The sequence below is a fragment of the Euleptes europaea genome, chromosome 8 (assembly GCF_029931775.1).
Source record: "Euleptes europaea isolate rEulEur1 chromosome 8, rEulEur1.hap1, whole genome shotgun sequence".
Lineage (NCBI taxonomy): Eukaryota > Metazoa > Chordata > Lepidosauria > Squamata > Sphaerodactylidae > Euleptes > Euleptes europaea.
The window spans coordinates 41641742-41666339 of record NC_079319.1 but is presented as its reverse complement, the minus strand read 5'-3'; the positions used below and the strand labels follow the sequence as shown (position 1 = coordinate 41666339).

Genomic DNA, 24598 nt, shown 5'->3' with positions numbered 1-24598 from the left:
CCAATTGGGTTAATTGCAACAATTTCCATTTATTTCATACCACTGAAAATAAACCTTTCAAACTTATCTACATGTTTAGAGGACATGGGCCAACTTCACCTATTGCTAGGGCTAAAATACATAATGTAAATTAGGAACAGGAAGAGAGATAAAAGTATTTTATATGCTTTTATTTTTCTGGGTTTTTATTGGCTGGGTTTTTAACGGTAATGAATTTTCATGATTTTATGTTTTCATTATTTTCTTGTGTTATTTTGTGAGCTGCTTTAAGCAGATCTCTGAAGCAGTAGCAAATAAATGTTTTAAATAAATATACAATATTAGTAATATTGTAATTCTTCAGGGGTTTGAAATTATTCAGTTACCAAAATACCCACATGACTACTGCATACACTGTCCGCCATCCTACCGAGCACACACATGCAACTATGCTACTATTACTATTAAATATCTATAACCAGAGAACAGTGGGGAATGGTGAGGAATGTTGGAGAACATGAGCTCTTTACTTCCATCCATGGTTACAAGACATGCAGCTCAGAGAGGCTTGCAGCTTATCCATCCTCCAGCGGTAGCTGTTTCAAGGTGCAAATCAACTGGCAGCTACAAGCCCTACAAGCAATGGCCTTCCCCAGTTTCCTGGAACACGGGGGTGGGTACCACACTGGGGAATGATGCTCTGAAGAGCCGCAGGTGGCATGTGAAAGCACCATATGTGGCTCCCAACCCACAAAAATCACTGACAAAGAGCACAACAGTATGAATGTTATTGATAATACACAGCAGTGGTTCCCAAACATTTCGGGCTACCACCTCCTTGGTTCCACAAACTCAACCCCAGCACCCCCTACCCTATCCAACAACACAGTTGAAGGGGCTCACCCTCTAGTGACCCCCTGCTGCCCCTTGCCTCTTAGTGCCCCCCTAGGTAATCCCACCGCCCCCCAGGGGTTGGTACTGCCCACTTTGGAAACCACTGACATACAAATGTTTCTACAAAAAAAATATTTCCTGACTTCTGGTTCCTAAGATATAAGGCATTCATTGTGCAGCCTTCTTGAGAGGTCCAGGCATGCAAAAGGTATAGGGTCACAGTGCCTAGGGTCACAGCAAGGAATGAGCCCTTCAGCCGCTCTGCATGATCCAGAAGCTGCAGAAGGCACAAGTTCATTAGTCTCTAGGCCTGAAACTGTGATGTCACCACTCATATGTCAGCACCCACCTACAGTTACTTAAAGGTAAAGGTCCCCCGTGCAAGCACCAGGTCATTCCTAACCCCTGGGGTGATGTCACATCCTGATGTTTCCTAGGCAGACTTTGTTTACGGGGTGGTTTGCCAGTGCCTTCCCCAGTCATCTTCCCTTTACCCCCAGCAAGCTGGGTACTCATTTTACCAACCTCGGAAGGATGGAAGGCTGAGTCAACCTTGAGCCGGCTACCTGAAACCAACTTCCGTTGGGATCGAACTCAGTTACTTGGACCCTGCAAATTAATTGCAGGTTGGAAACAGTCGTTTGTTTTGTTTTTTAAATAGCAGTTTTAAAATTAACATTGCTGGTCAGTTTTAGCCCCATGCTAATTGGTCACTGATTTTTGTACCACATAAATTGACTATTATATTAATTCAAATAATCAGTCTTCAAACTCAGCAACACTATGAACAATATTGTACAACATTTTTAGCTATTTTCTAAAAATAACGTACAAGCATTACAAAGATTATTTTTTATTAGTTTCCCTCTTTCCAACCTACTTTTTTCCCTTTTGCAGAAAGCAAATTTAATGAGCATCCCTATAGTCTGCCAATACCACCCACTATGTTTTCCAGTGCCATTTTAAAGATTTTTAAACTGATGATTTCTGTCAACATACATAATATGTACAACATGACAATGTTTATGTCCAAAAACATTTCCCAAAACTGAAGAATAAAGATGAAACCTCTGAACTACTTGGAATGTTACAACTAGACTCAAGCAATCTAGAAGTTGCACAATATTCAAATAGTTTGCAAGTTTCAAACAAAGCTTTTTCTGCTATGTCTCAGCAATACCTTTTAACAGATAGGATGAAGCCGTCAGTTGACAGCAAATCTTCCTCTGCAAGTATAAGTCAAATCAGGGTGGGCGGGTCATGTATTCCATTTAATCTTGCCTCACTAAAAGCAATCAGGACTAAGGCCAACTGTAGGTAGAATTTACAGGTTGGTGTGAACTATGCTCTGGTATTCTTGTACTAAGAACATAAATGCCATTTACGCTTCAATATTTTGCCTTGTGTTCTCCACTGGACTGCTTTGGGGCTTTACTGGAGTTATGCATGATTTTTACCACCTTCAGAAGTCACTTCTCCCCAACCTACGTTTTACCTGGGGTTTCAGGAGCTGTTTTGCCACAAATTTAAAGTCAGCTTCAAGCCCAAATTGTGGAAGATCGGTGCAAGTTCTGTGCATAGATTCAATTTTGAGTTTCTCTCTCCACACCCCCATTCTGGTTGCTCCTGCCCTCATCCAACCCCTCTCCTCAACCCCATTTTTGTTTTTCTCAGGGAATGCTGATTATTTCAGACTGATCATCGCAATTCTCCAGCTCCCCCCCCCTCCATTTTTTATGTTTGGGTGTGCAATTTTAGCGATAAAATGCCAATCTTTCCCTCAGTTGCTCTTCTCTTCATTTACATTTATAGATTTAGCGTTTTATCGCTAAAACTGCATGCCCAAATAATCAAACATAATGGGGGGCAGGGATCTCACACTGTGTCCTGAGTTAAACATGGGTGTGATTCTCAACTGTGGACATAAAATGACTACTCAGCTCCAATTGCCGCCCTCCCCTTACACCCATCAGTCTTAGAGGCTACTTATTAGGTCAGTTTCACAGCGAGTGCGGATCTAAAGGAAAAATATCAGCCAAAGTGATCCCAGCTGCTCCCAGGCTCCCCCGCTCTTGCTTGCTCCTTCTCCGGGGAGTCCGTACGTGGCTTCATCAGGATCACCATGGAGCAGGGAAGCCAGGACTTCTGACAGAAGCAGCAGAGCTCAGAGACCGGCAGAACAGCTGGGGCTGGTTCACCTAGTGGACGAAGGGCAGCTGCCCAGCACAGACCCCAATTCTCTTGGAGGCACAGGACCAGGCTTCCTCCTGCTGTGTGGGCTTGTGGCTTACCTAGTAGGTTGCTATGGCAGAGGCGAGGAGGAGGGAAAGATGCTGAGAAAAGAAGGAGCAAGCTGCTGCACCATGCCTCAGATCTGCCCTGCAGCGGGGAGAGCATAACTTTGCCAGGAGCCTTGGAGGAGGAGGCAGGGCAAGCCCAGCCATAGTGGCCAGGAAGGGAGGGGAGACGGCTCAGCCCAGCTCCATTCCATGCATGCCCAGCTCTTCCACAAAGGTCTCTAGGCACACGCCCAAGATGCTGTGAACAGCAGTGGGGTGGGAAAGGGTGAATGCACACCAACAGGATGTGCTTAGGCTATCCCAAACACCTCCCTCCCTTTTTGGGAACTAGAGGCTATGCCTTGCCTAGTTGGACCAACCATGCAAGGATCCAGGCGACACAGCTTCCACTTGGGGGGGGGGGTGCAGGGGGAGAGAGAGGTGACCTTTGATGGTCAGAAACAGCATGTATAATCAAAACAAAGACCCAAAGTCGTCGAAGGGGTGACAGCGAGTGAAACAGCTATGTATAGAAGACCACTGTCTGCTGACAAACTGGGTGCCCAACTCCATTAATATCTGCATGAATGCCAAGGACATCTGGGATATCCAGAAGTGTAGTGGTTAGAGGTATGGACTAGGATCTACACAATGCAGGTTCAAATCCCCACTCTGCAGTGATGCTTGCTGGGTGACCATGAGCGAGTCATTTGACATGGATGATTAAAACCGACAGAATTGAGTCTGTGACATCAAAAAATACCATCACTGTAATTTTTTTCTAAAAATCCCAAGCAATGGTGAAAAAAGACCTAGATATGGTTATTAGAACAATATTAAACACAGACTGTACAATTGTTACTACAGTCAAATGTATTTCTGGATTATTCTGTCTATCTCAGTAACAGACTGGGTTCCCATCTAAACAAAAAAGTGGACATCACCTGCAGCACAATGCTTGACATTTAAATGTAGCTGCGCCACCATCAGTTTGGAGTGACTCATTCATTAGTTACCATGCACACAAAAGGCAATTTTAGAGTACAGCAGTTGGAAAGATATTACAGAAGTGATACCTAATTTAGAGATGTAGATTGAAAACATGCAAAGGGTACATGCTGTACTGAACACACTCTTGTTTTTCTTTCAACATGAAAATGGTTTCATTTCTTTATGGATATATAACTCTAAACACATGCACATATCATTTACAGCCATTATAAATACTGGAACGTATTAAAAATGTAAAACTAAAGATAATAAAGCATTTTATTGGCACTGGGTTCAATTTAAAAAACATGATGATAAAACAAAGATACAAGAACGAACTGAGGAAGAGCTGCTGACAGCCGAGAGCAGTCCCATGCAAACAGCATATTTAAGATGTAGCAAGAGGTACAAGACCTGACCTGGATGGCCCAGGCTAGCCTGATATCGTCAGATCTCAGAAGCTAAGCAGGGTCAGCCCTGGTTAGAATTTGGATGGGAATACCAGGGTTGCTGTGCAGGGGAAGGCACTGGCAAACCACCTCTGTTAGTCTCTTGCCATGAAAACCCCAAAAAGGGGTCGCCATAAGTCAGCTGAGACTTGACGGCACTTTACACACACACACACACACACACAAACACACACAAGAGGTACAAAGATTTTTTTCAGATCTTACACCATTATGAGGGGCTACCATATGACAGCACATGTTAAGAAAATAGAGGTGCCTAGAATTATTATAAGCCATGTTAATTATAACTGTTTGCCAGATTTTTTAAAAGTGCACTTCACCTTTTCAAATCAGGTAAAACAGACTTCTAAAATATTAGCAGCCCTACAGAAGGGCAGCTTCTAAAACGTTATCCCAAACCACGATGATCATGAATGGCTAAGGTAACATACTAATGAACAACCAAACATTAAATGTATGATACAAGAGGGGAATCCACTAGGACCTGCGGGAAATAGCTCATTTCCCCTTCTATCCCCCACCCCACACAAATTCCTCTTTCTCTCTCCTCTTTCTGGCAGCCCTCCTATCCTCCCACCTTTCCCTGCTTCCTTCTCTCCTTCACACCCACCAACCTTCCCTGACCCATAGGCTTCAGCTTCATTTGTTTAATTCATTTATACCCTTCCTTTATCCCCAATGGGGATCCAAAGCAGTTATAATTTTCTCCTCTCCTCCCACTTATCCTCCCAATAACGCTGTGAGGTGACTGGCCCAAGGTCACTCATTAATAGCAGAGTGGGGATTTGGACCTGGGACTCCCAGATCCTATCCGATACTCTTACCACTTCACCACACTGGCTTTCATGCAATGGCTGCTATCAAATATTAGTGAGTCACCAGGTGGTTGCTGATGGGCCAAGGAGGGCTGTGCAATTCACTTGGTAGTGAGTTACCTGGTGATTGCTGGTACAGATAAATTCTCCCTCCAGGGCAGTAGGGAGGGGAACTGGGGTGGTTCTGCTCCTTCACTCTGCCTTTTACTGACAAAAACTAAGGCTTGAAGGCCAGCAAGATGATTGTGGTTTCCACAATCTGAGCTTTCAGAGGGCATCCATTTCTAAAAGTTGTAGAAACTGCTTCTATCATTTGGGAGGTCTAACCCCCAATTTATTTTCTGTAAATCTGGGGCTTTTCTCAGGTTTGTAGGAAGATCTAGTATTTCTGTTCATAGTCCCAGTTTCTGGATTCAATTATCCACAGATGAGGACATAGAGAGAATCAGATATACAAGCAGGGAACCTGCAAGGACATACAGGGGACATATAATTTTCCTCTGCCTCACTATTTCCTCTTTCCTTTCTTGAAATCTCCCACAGCCTCTCCCCTTTTCCTGCTTCCTTTTCTCCTTCCTACCTACCAGCCAACCTACCTTTATCTCTCCTTCCTACCTACCAGCTAACCTACCCTTTACCCTTGCCTGTAAATAAAGATTCTAGATTAGGATAAAACCTTGGATTGAGAATTTTAATTTCAATGCAAGGGGGTAACCTGTAGTATGCAGCTCAGGAGAAGCAACAAGATGTGATTTCTATAATGGAAACTACACTGGGATAACCAGGCACCAACTTTAACTGTTTTATTACCTTTTAGGGCAAAGGAGTTTGCAGCACTAGGTTTGCAACTAGGGTTTTTTCTTTCATTTTCATAGAGGTTTTTCAGTGCCTCAGAAGCAGATTCTTTAAACACTATAGCTGTCTTTGACTACCTTTTCTCCTTTTTCTCTCCTGATATTACCTCACTCATATAGAAAAGATGTAGATCTGAGCACACTAGACGAATTAACATTTTTTGTTGGCTCCACCCTTTGACTATTCAACTCTGCCCCCTGGGCATATGAGCTCTGTGCCATGACCCCACTAAGCTCTACCCATTGACCCCAATGTTCCTGACCTTGAGGTGGGCAGATCTGGCCTTCCAAGAGATGGCAACCCTGATGTGTGCAGTCTAGGGCCAACATACACTGTATAAAATGTAGACCCTATAAACTATCTAAGTTGTGTGTGTCTTGCAACTACCACCTTTCTAGAATTACATGAATGTTAAATAGTTTTTGAATATTATGACTTGAGATGGTGGAACAGCAAGCATAAATAACTCCTACTTCCAGAAACTCATGCTTCTTTACAGCACCCAAAACAGAACTTGTATATTTTTTCCCATGCAAGATGCTTGTGATGGCTCTACAACTGAAGACATTGTACCAGAAGAGTATAAATTATTTCTGCTTTCTGCTCTTAACACAATTTCTAACATCTGAAGCTACTCGTATGTACTAACTTACATGTATTCAGAACAGAGTCCCACTGTGCATAATAGGACTTACTCCCAGATAAGTGTACATAGGAATACAGCCTTACATTTAGACCAATTCAATTCTCATTCAAGATGATGCACTCCTGTTTAAATCCATCTACTTTAAGTGATTTACTGATCAGTGCATTGGAAGCACAGTTACTGAATGGCAGTAGGCCTCAATTAAAGTTTCTGTGTGCTTTATATTTCTAAGCTAGCTTTGTAAGTAGTGTAGTGATCTACTACACTGTGGTATTCTCTGTCCACTTACAAGGAAAATGAAGGCTCATATTTATAATGTAATGTTTTAATGACAATATACAACCTGAAAGTTACTCTAAGTAACTGAGTTTAAGCAAAATGTCAATCGCTTATATTTTAAGGTAACTTTGATATGGCTGACCTGTAAAAATGGGAGAGAGCGAGCATTAAACAGTCAGTGAATCCACTCAGTCTGATATGCACACGATATACAATTAAAATCTCCATTCACATTCCTTCAAGACTGTTACTCAAGAGAAAAGTCTTTTTGACAACATTCAGTGAAGCGTACGAACTAACTGCCAAATGAGAACTTAAACAGTAACAGTTTTGTTATCAGCAGTAACAGATTTTATCAAGATTAGGTTCAGCGTCTTAAAAAATCATTTTTATTAAAATAAAGAATGTGTAATAGAGTTTCTGTGTTTCATGAGAGTAATCTCTATATGAGAGGGGAAAGTCTAACGGAAATAAGTTAACCGTCACTTTTTGAACAATGATTACAAGATAGTTTATTTAGGGTAGAGAATGTTTTTCTAATTATATTTTTATCACATTGTTTCATGCTAGAAAGAAAGAAAATAGTTTTTAGCACTCTAACAAACTTGTAAGTTAATGTACAACCAGCAAAGCAATCCAATTAAGTCAGAAGCTGTTGGGTAGTAGATTATACACACAATGCTATTATTATAGAACTACTGCATGTGAAAGCATTTTAAATTCTGAGAATCTCTAAGAGGTATTACGCTTGTAAAATATTTTAGAATGCAGATAACACCACACCCATAACTCACAGTTTCTGTTTAATGTCCAATCAAAGAATGCTTTCCCTGACTAGCTTTATAGAGTAACCCTGGGGTGGGGCTGAATGGGATTGGAGAGCCAACTGAATCTTACACCGGAGTATCTCTGGCGTAAGGGGTCAACTACTGGGCAGGGGGACCAAGCTTTTGGCTCTGCACTGGACTGGGAGCCAACGCAGTTGTCAGGCTCCCCCTCAGACAGGGCACTATGGGAGGCCAGAGCCTCACCATGCTGAGTGGAATGGAAAACCACACAATCCTTGAACTCATTCCCTTGCAGGAGCAGAGTCGCATGGAGCAGATGCCAAAGTGGACCCATCATTTGCTATGGTTTGGACATGAGCGCCAGACAGATGAATGTGTTTTGTCTGGTGCACGTCTTTAGCGGGGGGAGGGGCATTTACAGCAGATTTCTGTCCTAAGGACGGCAGAGTGGACTCTGGCGATCCCTGAGGGACCTGTCAGCATTCACCAAGGAGCCCTTGGCTTCTTGTTGCAGATATACGTGTCTGTGTTTTGTCATTCTGCAGGTGGAGATCCAACAGGGAGAGTTCCAGCTCCAACCTTTGACCCCAAGCTACACTGTGCTCTGGCTGCAGAAGAAGCCTGCCATCGGAAGGCATCAACTGTATGCAACCACATGCCTCTCTTGAGTCTTCACCCCATTTGAAAGCCGCCCTAGGAGAGTTCAGCCATTTCCCCTTAGGTTATACTGAGGTAGAATATGGTTCTCTCTGCTCCTTTGCCCCTAAAGCCTTCTAATAAGGTGTCTTCATTGGCGACAACTGTGTCTTTGTGTGCATGTGTGTGTGTCTGGGTGTCGTTGAGGGTGGGGAGGCTGATTTGCACTGCAGATGGTGCAATTTGCCCACAGAGCGGATGGTACTCATCCCGCTACTAACTATCATACATCTGAAAGAACAGATAAAGGGGTCCTATGTTCTCGGTCCCTAAAACTGGGTGCCCCCAGACGATACCACACACAATAGTGGCATCCTGCTGGAAGGCAGAGAGCAGAGGGCATCCCCGACTGCACAGACTGCCCACAACATCTCCTACTTCCCCTTTCTAGGTGTGGGTGCCTGCTGCTCTGTGGGGGTAGATGGCCAGCTTTTGGTGTTCATGGTGGGGGGAGATGGGGTACTGGTAGGTTCTCAGGGGCTTCTGGTGGGACTCAGGATAATTAAGAATGGGTGTGCTACTGACAGCACGCCAGCATCCCTAGTCACACCCCTTTTACGCTCTGATGGACACTTGGATTGGCCCCTGTGCTGGGCAGTCTCTGATTGGTTCTGGCATGGCCCTGCCACCTTGCCACAACATCTCCAAGGAACGCTACGGCACACTTGCTTGTCACTCTAACACGGATGCGGCCACTGGAGGCCAGCTACTGACAGTTCTTTTCTGCCAGACACCACCTGAACAAACCCTACAGAACTAGTGTCACCACAGTTACGCCGTGGCTGGCTGCCGTGGCACAGGAACGCCTCAGGATTGCTCTGCCCCATACTCTTTATGGAAATACATTTATAAACGTTAGGGCAAAGTACACATTTGCTTGTTAATCTGCTGCCAGTATCTTGAAGCTGTTACCCTTGGATTACAATCTGGCAAACGTTAACTTCTGAAATTGAAATATTTGCTATCTTACCTATTACAGTAACTGACTGAGAAGGACAGCAGATGCATCCTGACTATTAACAGTCCTGACAAATTGCCTTGCTAATGAACATTACACACTGAAAGTGCCACAACTGATTAAACTACATTTTCACACTACCAGAGAGGGAAAGATAGTTGGGAACTCCAGCAGTGGACAACTCTAATGTTCTGCCAACAGCCCTTCAGGGCACAGTAGGGTATTTAGAAAAACATACTCTGTAAATTCAATACAAATGTATTCTAAAGATTGAGGAGACACACAACAGGTTTTGTAGAACATTAATTGGACTAGCTCAGGTCTATAACCATGGAGTCATATGAAATTGTTAAATTATATCTATCATTTATTAAAACACTGCCTTAAAATTATTCCCTTTTGGAGTTTTCCCTACTCTTCTCCCTTCCCCCTCCTGAAAACATTTCTTGTGCTTTGCATTTCACATAAAATCTCTCTTTTGTCAGTCTCTTTGTTGGTGCAAAATTGGCAGCAGTTCAAATTCAAAGTACTCCTATTCATTTACTGACCATTAAACCAATGTCATTCTAGTTCACATCAGCCAGGGAGCTAAGCTCTAAAAAACATAAAAGGCTTGCTTCACCACTGACGAATGTGTACATTTTTACAGAGCTTAAACCTTAATGCTTTGCCTGAAACTAACAATACAGTATATCTTATCATTCCTTTTTCACAAGCAAGCAGCTGCTGAAACGCTTGCCACTTCAAAATATCAATTGCTAGCCAGAGTTGTCCTCAACACACCCTGTCAAACTCATGTATATTGTGCAATGAAAACGCTGCAGCACTGAAAGCCAGAAATTGTGTCAAATTCTTCTGTAAGGGTATGATGTGCAAAGAACAATGTATGACAACCGTAGAGACCATGAACAATAGCAATGGGGCCAGACACTACATATATCGCAACTGTGCCTGTACATATTTTATTGTCTGTATTATATATTTAAAGCATGACAAATGAACTGTTGTGTACCCTGTATGGCACAAATAAAACTCCGTTAGGCAGGCTTTTCTCAATTTTCTTGATGTTAGAAACAATGTTAAGTTTCTCTGTTCTCTGAACATTTGTTTCCAAATCAAATGGGAGGGGGTAGAAAATGCAAGAGGTATCAAAATGAGTAACAGAAAACATAAAACAGTAACACATGATATGAAAATGAGATTCTGTTCAATCACTTCTCTCCAAGGAGACATAACTAGGGTTACCTTAAAGCATGTTAGGCTATGGGGAAAAGGGGGGTAAAAATATTGCTATGCCCATAAATTACAGCATACCTAATTTCAATGCAGATAAGTGCTGGCCTATTGATTTGCATGTTTCCTTGGCAAAATGGAAATCCCATGTGAATCCTCTTTGTTTGGAGAAAGTATATTTTATAAAGCGTTTATGAATACAGCAATCCCTGCGAAAAGGGAATATATGAGCATAGATTACTAGCATATAGTATACTGTACCCAGTTGAAACCTAAAGAAAATATAATGCATTTGCAGATGCGAGAATCCCATCCACATCGTACTGGTGTTCACATATACAAATCAGTTTTTCTTCATTTTTAGCCATGATTACAACAAGCCTCCACAGTCTAAATATTGCAGAGTGGCCCTTTTGTCCTATGATCTAAAACCAACCAAGTCAAAACTGACCAAACAGCATCACAAGTTAATTGGGCCACATGCAGGCCAATATTCACATAACACAGCTTGCTAAACAAGCAAGCAAAAAGGAGCACAGAAGTAAAAGATTAGCTGCATCACACATGAATTTCTCCACAGTGCAACTGGGGTGTCAAAAGCTTTGAAACACAAGAATCTAGGAGTGTCATTAATTCATGTGCAACTAACAAAAATGAATAGATATGCTTTTAAGGTGTTAATAAATATTTTGGAAAGAAAATAGGTGTTTTAGGTGCTTGGAGGTGCTGACCTTTCCTGTGTTTATTAGTGGGACAATGATGCTTTATTAACACACAGCAGCTGTACCTGAACTGCTGCCACAAACATAATAGCCTTTTATAGCCATCAGGGGAGTGAGATAGGAGGCCTTTATTAACCACTAGACATGATTAGCACATTATGCAAACTTCAGTAGGCAAATTATCTGTTAGTGAAATATAACGTTAGTTATAACCAATTACCAAATGATTTTTTTAAGCAAACTTCCCAGGGCAAAAATTAAAAGGTTTCACTACTGGTCAGCCAAGTTGTGGGCTAGAAATTTCAAATAAGACCATTGTTTCCCCCAACTTTCTGCTTAAACAATCTGCTAGAACATCTATGAATGAAGCACAGAATATAATACCATGTTTAAGACTTCCACTTCATGAATATTAATCTCCAGAATATAAAACTAAACATAAAATCAAACATTTCCAGCGTAATTAACTGACCTGGTTAATTAATAAGGAACCTGATGTTTCTAAAACACATTTCCATTAAGGATACAAGCAGGTCTTGAAAGATTAGTATTGCAATAAATTTTGAAGAGTTAACTGGAAAAAAACAGCATAATTTACTTCAAAAAAGCTTAATTTTGGGCAAGATTATCCCATTATCCCTAGCAAATGAATACAGCACTGAGAGTCCATTATGAGCAGTCTTTTATGCCTCAGCAGAAAGTCATTAACATAAAATAAATCATTAACTATGATATTAAACTACTATCTGTAGATTTCTATGACTAATTTTAATTATTGTACTTGCCAAATGAAAAATGTACTTCTGTGGAAAGTTTTTTTCATCATTTAAAAATTATTTTCTCTCTTTTGTTAGCATTACTACTTGAGCATATGCATAATATGTATCCTTTTAATTTAATTATTATTTGAAGGACAATTGTTATGGGAAAACTTTTGCCATGGAAAACTACTTTGGGCTAATTTGGAAATAAATGCAGAGTTTACAACCTGAGAATCAGCAGATTCGGTTTTTGTTTTGTTTTTTTGTCGTCTGTGACAAGGATGACCACTGTCCCAAAGTAGAAGAATCCTAGCTACTCAATAGAGTTTAACAGAGTACAAAAGAAAAATATAGTAACAAGTGAGAACTCAATGGAGCAGGCAAATAAGCATAACAATACTGAAGTGATGGCCATTCATTTTGTTTCTAGACAGAGAGAAACACAACTGGTATAAACCAAACACCTATAATTTACTTGTATTAAACAGCAGCCATTGACAAGGGAAATATATTCATTTAGTAGTATTAATATGAAACAGCAACAAAATGATAGATTTGCAGACTCCTTCATGCAGACAGATGATAAGACTGCAGCCACAGGTGACCAATTTCTAATGGAGCACCTGGTGCTGGTTACTGTGATCCCTGCAAAGAATTTTGGACTAGATAGAATACAAGTCAGCTAGGAACTTCTTTAGCAAGAGTCATACCCAGACTCACAAGTAAGGTTGTCAAACTTCTCCAGACTACAGAGATTAATTCCTTTGGAGAAAATGGCTGCATTGGAGTCTATGAAATATACACTGAATCCACCTGCCAAACCCTGTCCTCCCCAGGCTCCACTCCCAAATCTCCAGGAATTTTCCAACCCAGAGGTGGCAATTCTACTCATAACACAACTAACTATGCAATAACTATTAAGAGTTCACAGGTTTTCTTGCTTTTATTAGTGGATCATAGGGGTTGTAACAAGAAACAAAGAGTAGATAAGATATAAAATGGATTATTCTTGGTGATATAGGCATATATAAAAGTGAAGCATCTTTCACATTTATTTCCTTGTAAATTTTTTGGAATAGTGTAGTTCGTGGAAAATATAGCAAACAGTTAAAACATTAACAAAATGCTATATGGTTTAGGACAGTTAATACCATGGGAGGTCACATTGGGGTATTTTTCATGGTGGATTTTGCTTCGGTTTCGAATCGGAGCAAACAATAAACCAATTTAAATAGCTTTTTCATGGTAGCGCAGCTTCCCCCCTCCCATCCTGAGGCATTTTCGATTTTTCACGGGAGAAACAGCGCACTTCTCTGTGCTGCTTACGTCTGCTCCCGCTCATGACTCACTGCTCCAAATCTGCCTAATCCCACCCACTCTTCCCATGATCCTGCCTCGCTCCATTTGCCCCCCCTCCAGACTTTCACACACGCCTCCAGCTCGGCCAGGCCACCCGGGTCCAAGAAGCCTTTATGGCTCTCTTAGGGCTTTTCCATGCCACCGGCTGGGAAGGAAGTAGGGAAGAGGGCAGGGAGGAAGGAGAATGGCAGCAGCGGCTCCTCTTCCCTCAAGCCAGAATATGACCCGGGGAGGGAGCCGCGCACCGAACGGGCCATCTAAGTTGCCAGCCGTTTATGCCTGGGAGGTCTCGCCTTGGATTTGCCGCTCTCTAGATGCACATTTCCTCCATCCGAATTCTCAAAACCCTGCATGGGGCGCTTACTGTTGAGTTCTGAGAATTTGGATGGGGAAAATGCATCTGGAAATGTGCAAACCCAAGGCAAAACCTCCCGTGCATCAATGGCCAAGGAGCATCAGACCTCCTCCTTCGACCCCCGCCTGGGAACGGGGGAAACCCCCACCCAGCCTCCCTCTGCGATCCCCCCACTCTTCCTCAACTCGGCGCCCTCTGGCCTGCCTTTCCAGCCCGCCCCCGGGGTTCCCGAGCAGCTGGGCTCCTGGCCGTGGGTAGGGCCTGGCTGGCCGGTGAACTGCAGCGGCTCTCTCGCTCAACTCGCTCCCGACGGCCGGGCGGAGAAGCCGCCGCCAGAGAGACCTCTGGCCCTTTTCCGCGCCAGCCCAACTGGGAAGCGGATCCGCTTCGAAAGGACGAGGGCTGCCGCTTTTTTTGGGTGGGGGGGAATTAAGCCTTTTGCCTCTCCTCTCCATAGAATCTCTTGTAATCTCGACGCGGCGCTTTGGTTTTAGTACGGCACTCAAGCGCAGAGCGATGATGGCCCTTCCGCGCCATCTCTGCAGCTATTTTCTCAAACACATCAATGATGCGATGCAATGTTGCTGCATCCTGTGCTCGCCCCATATGGAGAGTAAATCGAGCATTTCTCGTTCCCTCCACGAAACACCACGGAAACCAGTTGATTTTTGGCTTCCAGCCATTGAAAAAAAATGCAGCTTCTTCAGATGAGTTAGGATGAGCGTGCTGGCCCAAGAGGGAATACAAGAAATGGGTCAGCCTCTACCAACACAAAGCACATTCGCAGCAGCGAGCGAGGAGCAAACCCTGTTCGCCATTGGGCAAGGGGGGGCAAGTGACCTGGACGTGTGATGCGATTGGCTCAAGCACCACAGCAATACAGCGGGACTTTTGAAACAAAGGAAATAACTTGAAATAGGCACACAATGCTGACCACTCCCGTAGCAAGCTACATCTGCTGGCCGCCGCACAAACTGAAACAAAAGGGGCGGTGTCTTCAACCAAGCATGAAACTCCCCCAGCCAATCGCCGTTCTTGGGGGAGGGGTCATTGCCAATCATGGGTGGTGGCAAATGAACCGAAGCAAAACTTTTTCACGGAATCTGAGCCAAAAAATGTGCTGTAACAAAAAAGTACAGCGCAAAAGAGGTTTCAGTTGATGCGGGCATAATGCGGGTTTTGTTGCTCGGTTCAGGAAAACTCGGCGCTCCAATGAATAATCAAAAATTTGGAGCGCCTCAAATCAGATTTTAAACCGCAGCAAAGCTCTGTGAAAAATTCCCCATTCACAAATCTGAAATTCAAGAAAAAGCTAGTGAACCCTATTCCTGTCCTTTTAGAAATTTGAACACCTATGTGATAACGATAATGATAATAATATATGCAACCCTCCCCCTGCCAAAGCAGGGCTCAGGGCAGTTTACAACAAGATAAAAACATCATCAATAACATAGGACATAAAAACACAAAAGTTAAAATAAAGTACAACACTAACAGCCCATTCCTGAGGGGGCTCCCAAAACCTCTTAGGAGGTGGCCTGACCCCACCGCTGACATAAGTGCGTGTAATCACGAGATTACACGCACTTACACCGGCGGGGAGAGTGGCTCTGCCGGTGCCAAAGCGCCGCAGAGCTGTGCCTCTCCCCTCCACCGGCACGGCCTCTCCATGGCACCAGCAACGGCGTAGAGAGGCTGCGCCAGCACAGGGGGCTTTCCAGGGGTGGGCCGGGGGGAGGAGCCGCCGGTTAGGCAGTTTCCTTCCCCCTTTGGGCCACTTGCGCCAGCGGCCGGAACAGCGTTGCTGCGCCTGCTATTTTGCGGGCACAGCCTCACTGTTTTCAAATGGGTGAGAAGCCCCAGTTACACAAAAAAAGGCCGCGAAACGGCTTTTTGTTTGTTTGTTTGTTTGTTTAATGGCGTTGGGGAAACGGCTTAGGAAGAGGTGACGCTGCGCCTCTTCCCTGCCGTTCCCCTATGCCGTCAGCTCAGGAATGGGCTGTTAAAATATGGTGCCCACAAATCAATCAACCCTCAGCTGTTGAGACATTAAAACATGTGGACGGATAAAATGAATAATGTGTGTGGATGAATTAAAAAACAGTTCCCAAATTATTAAATATTGAAAGAAAGAAAATAAATCCCCAGGTTTAGATTATACATACAATCTCCTAATTTTAAGAGGAGAAAGAATAAATTTAACTAGAGAGTATGATTTCCTTATCGCTATTAGCCAAGAGAAATAAAAGGTGAAAATCATGTGACAGGAAACTTAGCAACAAGAGGTGTTATAAAACAGCCCTTTGAGTGGAATATGAACAACTAAAGAAAAAATTAGTTAATGATTCAGTGTCTGATATTCTGCATGGACAGGATCACTAGGCTAGAGGGATTCCAACACAACAGCCCACAGTTGCTACCAAAGGTTTACCTGGACTAAAAAAAATGCTGACAAATTATATTGGGACTATAAGACAGTTAAAATATTGTTGCTGGTCAGAAAATAATGGGGTTGAAAAGCCCCAATGAAGTGCAGAACATACTCTTTTGGCATCCTGGTTGATCCTGATCATACTTTCTTAGCAATTCAGAAGTTTTCTGCTTAACGTAAGGATATCCAAAGGTAAAGCTACACCAATGCTTCTTAACTTCATATCTACTAAGATGCTACGACCATATGTGAAACCAAGGTGAAACCATATGGGGGAGAAGTATGGGCCTTTCAGAGGTCAAATACTGCACTGGGTCAGTCTTGGATTCAAAAAGCTCTCACATCCAGAGTCAAACAAAGAAGGGATACCCAATTTCATTCAGTTCCTGACTACAACCATATGATTCCAAGACCTGCTGAAGAATCCCATAAAAATGTCATAGTAAATCCTATGTCACACATCCATTCCTTGTGCAATTCATCTTTTTCTTAGGTCCATGTACCAGTATCCCACCTTCTTCTAGCAACAAGGACCCTCACAAAAGAACATCCCATTCCTTAAAAGCATAATTGGCAACCTACTGGCCTGCATCTCTGAATGAAATATGCTGCTTTCTCTTCATTAAGGACAATGATAAGAAAATGAGACAAGTCCAGCCTCTTCAAGGTGCCTGCTATCCTTCAAGGCAATACGGGGTCTTTCCACTATTCTAAGCAGGCAGTTAGAAAGAGGTGAAGTTAAGCAAAGAGAAAACCACTGCATGCAGTCTAGTAGTTCCTGATTAAGAGAGAGCCCAGCAAATAAGGAATGAGACGGCTGGAGTGAAAGCAAAGAAGGAGTTAAGTTCCATGATAAACTTTATGGGGTAAGAATTCCTCCACAGTTGCACTTTTTTAGATAATTGGCTCTACAACTTTCTCCACTTAGGGCATTGTCTACTAATGTGCAGAGGACACTGCCTCCAAAGTGAAGCCATTTACTACTCTCAGAATAAAAACACTCCTCCAAAGTCAACTGATTTTGTCACTGGATAATTTTTTGTCCTAATCAATGTTGTATCATATTAGAATAACAAATGTGCCTTGAGTTTTTGCAAAGGAAAAGTGTTCCAGACAATCATGGAAGCGTTACAGCTATAGGCTGGTGCAAATAATGCTGGAGAAAGTTTTCCTCACCACAGACAGATATTTAACTCGGTAAAAAATAACCCCAAATACCAACAGCATTACAGCTTAATAATTATATATGTTATCTTCATAGTCTGATAGTTTTCTAACAACTTGGGTCCAAAGTCTGGATATTTTGAAATACCTGTGCTACTTGAAAAATGGATTTGTTTTTTTTTTTTTTTTTGACAAGTTGGCATTAGGCTTTGGAGTAGTGACTATACCAAAGTCAAATATGATTTGTACAATTTTTTTTCACATAGTTTATATGTGTTAACACCCAGGAATCTAAGGGAAGGTTAGAGAGGTTAACTAGACCCAATGAGAAAAGGGATGACGATACAGGTAACAGTAATGAACAACCAATGAGAAAAAAGGAGTTGTGAGTTGATATATTAATTCAAACTAATCGGCTATACTTTGGCTGCTTGTCCCTATTGTAAAAGTAATTGGATACATTTTATTCATCAGACTTGAAGCGTCAGCTGTTTGGGCCTCTTTCAAGACTGCTGATGACCCAATAAAACAAAATGGCTGGCGAAGAGCTTAGTGAGAGACAGCTATTAAAAAGGAAAACTAGGTTTATATACTTCAATGAATTTACAGACATTATCAAACAAAATGTATTGTGAAGGAACAGCAAGGGAATATCTGATTAACATGAACAATATTCTGTGTTTGCCTGTTTGTAGAGAAAGAGACCAGAGCACATTTTCTGCCTCAGCTACTGCTAAACCAGAATGCAGATTTTTGTTGCTTCTGCCATTTCATCAGCATCCATGAAGAGAATACATTGCCAGTTTCAAACCCAATGCTGTAGGGGAAAATGTTATGGCCAGAAAAATCTCAATCATGTTAAAGATAATTACATGTTGTACTGCCTATAATTAACTATCTGCTAGCACTTGCATTATGAACCATGTTTTCTGAAGTTTGTAACTCAGGAGTCTTAATGAAAAACTATTCCTTGGGCAAAACATCCATGCAAGGCAAATATCATCCTCATAAAAAGAAACAGTGAGAACTGTCAATGACTGTTACTGTTGTCTGCTTTAACAAAGAGAGCAAGGGTGAAACAGAATACAAGAGTATCCTGTATTAACAGTGGTAGAACCCTAGCCAAAATGGAGAAGCTTTTACTAGTCTTAGTTCAGTATGCTCTATTAGGTCATCCTTGAATATAGAGTTTCAGGAATTCTGGTCTCTCACCTAGTTTAAGTATGCAGACCCTAATCCTAAACAGACGTGCCTCTGAGCAAACTCCATTGGAATCAATGGCATTTAATTTGCTAGTCCTGTATTCCCTTACAGGATTTCAAATATTATTATATTACATGTTGGTGGTCATCAAAATTTCTTTTTATAGTCTTTCCATTAAGATAAGGATTGCAATACTTTAAAGATGGTAGGGTATTAAGTCCATCCAGCAAAAGGTTGCTTGTTCTTTCTGTGAACACAATGGTGTCTCAGAATGCAACAATAATTTCAAGACAAGGCACCCAGGGCTGCAAATGTCATATCTACTAGGAACTCCGATGACCTGTAAAATACAAGTTCTTCTCTTTTCTGAAGTACTGGGATCCAATAGTACCACTGAGCCTGGGACTAAAAGAAACAAGTAGAACAATTTCTAACTACAGAAAAAGTATCTTAAAAGGCTCCAAAACATGTTCAAAACACCCACACAACTAATCAATAATATGAGTATATTGCATCATCTCTCAAGATGAACTCACAAAATGTTTTTTACCCAATCACCATTTCAGGTCAACAGCAAAGAACAAAACTAATTCAACACTCATCTTGTGTCCATTCAACCTTTCTTGCATAGATATCTGGAAATCAGTCAAAAATACTGCTACGTAAGCACTTTATTTTCCTGAGGGAATCGTAGAATTTATCTGTTTCAGGGGGAAAAAATCAGTTTAAGCATCAGTAACAAAGCAGGCTTGCTGAACATATAGTGTCTACCTTTTGGTCTGGTATAAAAAGATTAAACATTCAAAGACTGTAAATACTTTGGCTTTTTGACCGAAGTCACAAAGAAGTTTTCAAATATTGCCTGTGTACTATTTTATCATGTTACATTTCCACCAGCCCCATTTTATATTCTCTCTCTCTCCTGCCTTTATTTTTACACTACACTGACAATTATCAGGAAGTAAATGAGTTGTGGGCCTCTATCTTTGAACCTACAAATCTCAGGGAAAAATCCATGCATAATTTTGCAAGGTTAGCTACTGGGAGCACTAAAGGTCATTATCTTCCTTTTATTCTAGGCATAAGTCAGCATCCCTGTCATTACCAGTGTCAAAACAAAATAATATCAAACACAGATAACAGTTCAGCAGTATTCACAAAGTACAGTAACTTGCAAAATTATACTCTCTACTTTCAATATGTATTACAGCCGTGTCTGAAGAGACTAAGTGATCATTTTTGTAGATACGTGTTATAGTTTCATTTCAAACATGTCCCAAGCAGAAGACCACTGAATTATTTTACTACTATGCTCATACTCTATGCAACTCCTACTTAATGGTTTCTAGGGATATTAATGTATCTGAATTTTCTGTGCTGCCATCATCATAATCCAAAATTGCCTGAATGTAGTTTTGCTATAAATTTTAGAAGTGATCGCTATTACCTCAAGTCTAAATCCGGTTGTCCAGCCTATTAGCTTCACAATGTTATTTCAAAGGCTGACCTATATACAACAGCATACCATCCATTCTCTCTGTTTGTATAAGAGATACCTCACACAGTTGCCATAACCAACATTGTTTGCATTGTTCTTTCACTTTTTCTCCCTCTGAGGTTTAGATGGGAAAGAAACATGATCAGATGAAATATGTACAAAGCACACTACCTTGCAAGGGAAAACTTGGCAAAAGCCAGTGAAAACATTCAAGAACATTATTTCAAGTTTATAAAGAAGAGATCTCAGTTATCTTTAGAAGCAAAGCTCACTGAAAAGGCAGTGTAGCCTTTTGTTTAAACACATTATTGGGGATTATCTGTAATAAACTACAGAAATGCCTAGGTACTGTTAACTATATCATTAGTTGTCTAAAAACATTCACCCTGGGATCACTCATAAAAACCTATGTTTTTGACTGGCAACAATTTTTTTTAGTTATCAATGGTTCACATGTAAAAAAATTCAAAGATATAAAGCAATTTATAGCAGTCACTCCACTGTCTTCAGTAAGATTCCTCTGAAGCAAATGCAGCCCACTTCAACAATACTTCCATTAAAATGTAAACAAGCACAACTAAAGTTTGCTTTTCTATACGTTAAAGGAAAAATAGAGAGAGTAAATTGTGAAACACAACAGCTGTTATTCTGACAAAAAATTCCATAGATTTCTGGTTCTATGTGCCTACCAAATTTGCCAAAGAAGATGCAGCATAGGAAGAAAAAGTTTTCCCAGAGAGTTCATGGTTGTGATAGAGTGAGGTGTATTTTTAAACAACAGAGCACATAAAGTTATGGCTTCATAAAAACGTTAATCATCCTGGAAGGATGGGACTGAGGGAATGGAGGAAAATGAGATGTTCAGTCAACACATGCCTCATAGGGGCCCAGCCAGCATAGCTACTCTCAGTCCATTTACTATAATCAATGGTCATTGGCAGAACTGCTTGACAGAGACAGGCATTGCTTGTAGAATGTGTCTTGTAAGAAACATTCCTGGTATGTCACTCCTCAGATTTTTAAAAAAGAAGTGTTACAACTGTGCATTTCTGAACTCTATTATCACTCCTGACTAAGTTAAATAGAGTGCCTTTATTTGCATAGTCAAAGAAAAGTTTGTTCTTTCACATATGGCTGGACTTAACCAGCTAGTAAAGAATTACTGACGGGGAGCAAGGGCTAAGGAGGGGGAGAAAGGCCTTCTAAATTAATTTATTCAATCAGGAATGATACCCACACAAAATAATTTAAAGCACTTAATTGGAAAATGATTTAATATATTAACGTAATTCCTGATTTTCCAAAGCATTTAACTTTTAAATTAAATCTGGTTCACCATCTTGAGTATGATGAGCAAAATGTGTATTCAAGTCATTACCTTCTTTTTGAAGCTTTAAATCACTGATAGATTTAATAACCGTTCGTCCAGTTTTCATTGCCAAATGGCTCTTCGGGCACTTTGGCACTTATGTCATTAATTCTACCCAATGCTTCTTTACTTTTCAGCTTGGCAGACTTACAATTCACAAGATAACAGGGATTATATTTTATAGTAGCAAGTCACAAAGTAAAAGCAGTTTTACCATTATCATTGCTGAGTAGTTAAAGAGCCATCGTACATGAACAGCTTGGCACATGTAAGACACATTTCTGATGCCCAAACTTCAGTTTCTCTCTCCTTTTTAATGGTAATAAACCTAGAGAAAACTTTGCTTTAGGTTTTACTTGATCTACGCAAAGGGCCAAGTATCACAGTCTAGATTATCACTGTACTCAAATTGACATTGTGACACTGCCCTTTGATTTCATGTAAGAAGTCAAAAAGACATTGCAAGTCCCATCTTTCACACTTGTTCTCTTCAGGGATAAAAATGGGCTCCATGCATCGTAAGTGGCAGATGAGATCATGCTGGAAATATTTCCTGAAAAGAAAACTCTCTCTGTGTGTGTGTGTTTAAAAACAACAGTACAGCAGTTTGTGTTCTCAACACAAGCAACAAAACAGAACTATTTATTTATATCACCAGAGCTGGGTGCAGATGCCCAGAGTGTTTGAAATACCCCATGAACACAAACACAGCCAAGACAATAGACAAATCACAACAATATGGTTATTTTTCTTGTTCAATGTCCACTGCTGTTCTGCAGAATGGCACTGCCTGTCTACAGAACCTTGCACTTTTCAAAGGTTGCAAACATGCAGAGAACCACCTTAAAACAAGAAATTGCCAAGTGCTGATTACATAGATTGGGGCTTTACATGGCACAAAAAACGTGCTGCCTGCAACAGCGCCATTCTTTCCAGAGCTAGCTCTTAAACAAAAGCCTAACAGGCACCCAGGTTAAAACCACTCTTACTAAAAGTGTTTGCTCGCAGTCACAGCTCCCTTCTCCCAGCTCAGGGTATGTGTGTTTCAAGTTGCGTTTTGGAAAACTTGCACTTCCTGCTTATTTCCTATGGCCAAGGCTGGCCATTCCTCGACAGCCATCAAAAGTGCACATAGTACATAACCTAACAGCTGGTTGTATTCAGAAATGACATAGGGAGAAAGACATATATGGGATAGATGTATTTTACTGGTGGACCTCAGTATATATCAAGTGCTAAAGATCAGAGCACACAACCAAGGCCAAGAGAGGCAGAGCATTTGACTCTCTGGCTTTCTGTCCTAGCAGTGCCCCCTTGCTCACTTTGCAAATTTCTACACTTCTCTCAAGAGTAAGGAGAAAACTTGTTTTGCTGAACCTAAAGCGCGCTAACGCCTGATTTATAAGGACACTGGCACCGTTGGTATATATACTAAGTCCGCCCTGTCTCTCCAGTACCAAGTTGCCACCTTTTCCAATTTTGAAACTCCAACAAAACTCTCCAGGCGCATGTTTTTGGTGTGATCTGACACACAAACTGGCGAGCAAAGGCAACGCTTTGTCATTCTGCCATCAGTTGCCGAAGGGAGCCCCAAAGGGAGGAGGGGGGTCATTTAAATCTCCCGCATAGCCACCTATAGCCACCTAAAGCGTGCAGTCACTACTTCGAAAAGACTTTTTTTGGTGCTATTCACACAGCCCCAACAATGCACTTGCAATCTACTTTCGCTGCACCTTAACGATCGTTTGCTAGTTGATTTTGCCAGTTCACACCGTAAAAGCCCAACCTTCAAAGTGGCTTGAAAGTGCATTATCGGGGCTGTTTGAATAGCCCCTTTTTGTCTTCGGGACTGCTGTGATCCTGCACACATTGCCTTGGGAAGACGCCTCCTCCATCCCCGGGACCTGCCGGGAACTCGGGTCCGGATCCCTCCTAGCAAGCGCGTTTTCTCTCCGCCCTCCAACAGACCAGCCTGGGATTTCATTCGCAGAGACCCCGCCAGACCACCAGCTGCAACAGACGACTCGCAAAAACAAAACAAAAAAAGAAAAGAAAAAAAGAAGAAGGGCTGCCCCGTTGTCATCCCGCAACACCCCCCGCCACGGCTCGCCTACAACACAACGCTGGAGAGGAAAGCGATCTGCCTCACCTCCCCCCCCCCCACCGGCGCCTCTGCCTTCCTCCCCTCGAGTGTTTCTCGCTCAAGTCTGCAACCTGCCGAGCCGCAGCCTGCCTCCAATCGACCCAGCCCCCCCCCAAAAAAGCAAACCCCCCGAATCACCTTGTTGCAGTAGTAGGGGTCCAGGCAAGGAGAAGGTCCCAGGCAAGGAGTCTCAGGAGCGGCGGCGGCGGGCTGGGATGGAGGCGGCGGCTGCGGCGGCGAATAAAACCTCACGTCCATCGCACTAAAACATCGAGCAAACTCCTCTCGCTTTGTGTTGACGTTCAAGAAGCGCGGCAGGGGGGGGGGGAGAAAAGAAGCCCACAAGGTGGAGGCGCCCGAGTTGGGGGAGGGGGAGACAAGGAAAAAACACCTTCCCTGCCTCACATCCAAAAGGGGGAGAGAGAGAAAGAGAGAGAGAGAAAAGTCTCCCCCAAAGCCCCACTCTCGCCTGCAGAGGGCTGCCAGAGAAGCCCCCCCCCCCTTTCCCCTCACGGCCGGGCAGGTAACTTCGAGTTCTCTTTGCACCCCCCTCCGCGGGGCTATGGGATCTCTCGCGCTGCCCCTCTCTGAGGAGAGTTGGCGCCTGTGTCTCTCTCTCCCCGCCCGCTCTTCTCTGCCTCTTTATTGCGGGGGTTTGTTTCGGGTTCCACCTCGAGGAGCCAAGAAAGGGGGAAAAAGGCGCCGGCGGGA

The 24598-nt window shown here is 42.3% G+C and overlaps 1 protein-coding gene across 1 annotated transcript in view; it reads right to left on the bottom strand.

Moving 5' to 3' along the window:
* Positions 1 to 24145, bottom strand: part of TOX (thymocyte selection associated high mobility group box) — a 250779-nt gene extending 226634 nt beyond the window's left edge. Inside the window, exon 1 of the mRNA XM_056854094.1 lies at positions 24026 to 24145. Coding sequence (XP_056710072.1) covers positions 24026 to 24145 — 120 coding nt within the window. The remainder of the gene's footprint in view (positions 1 to 24025) is intronic.
* Positions 24146 to 24598: the final 453 nt, after the last annotated feature.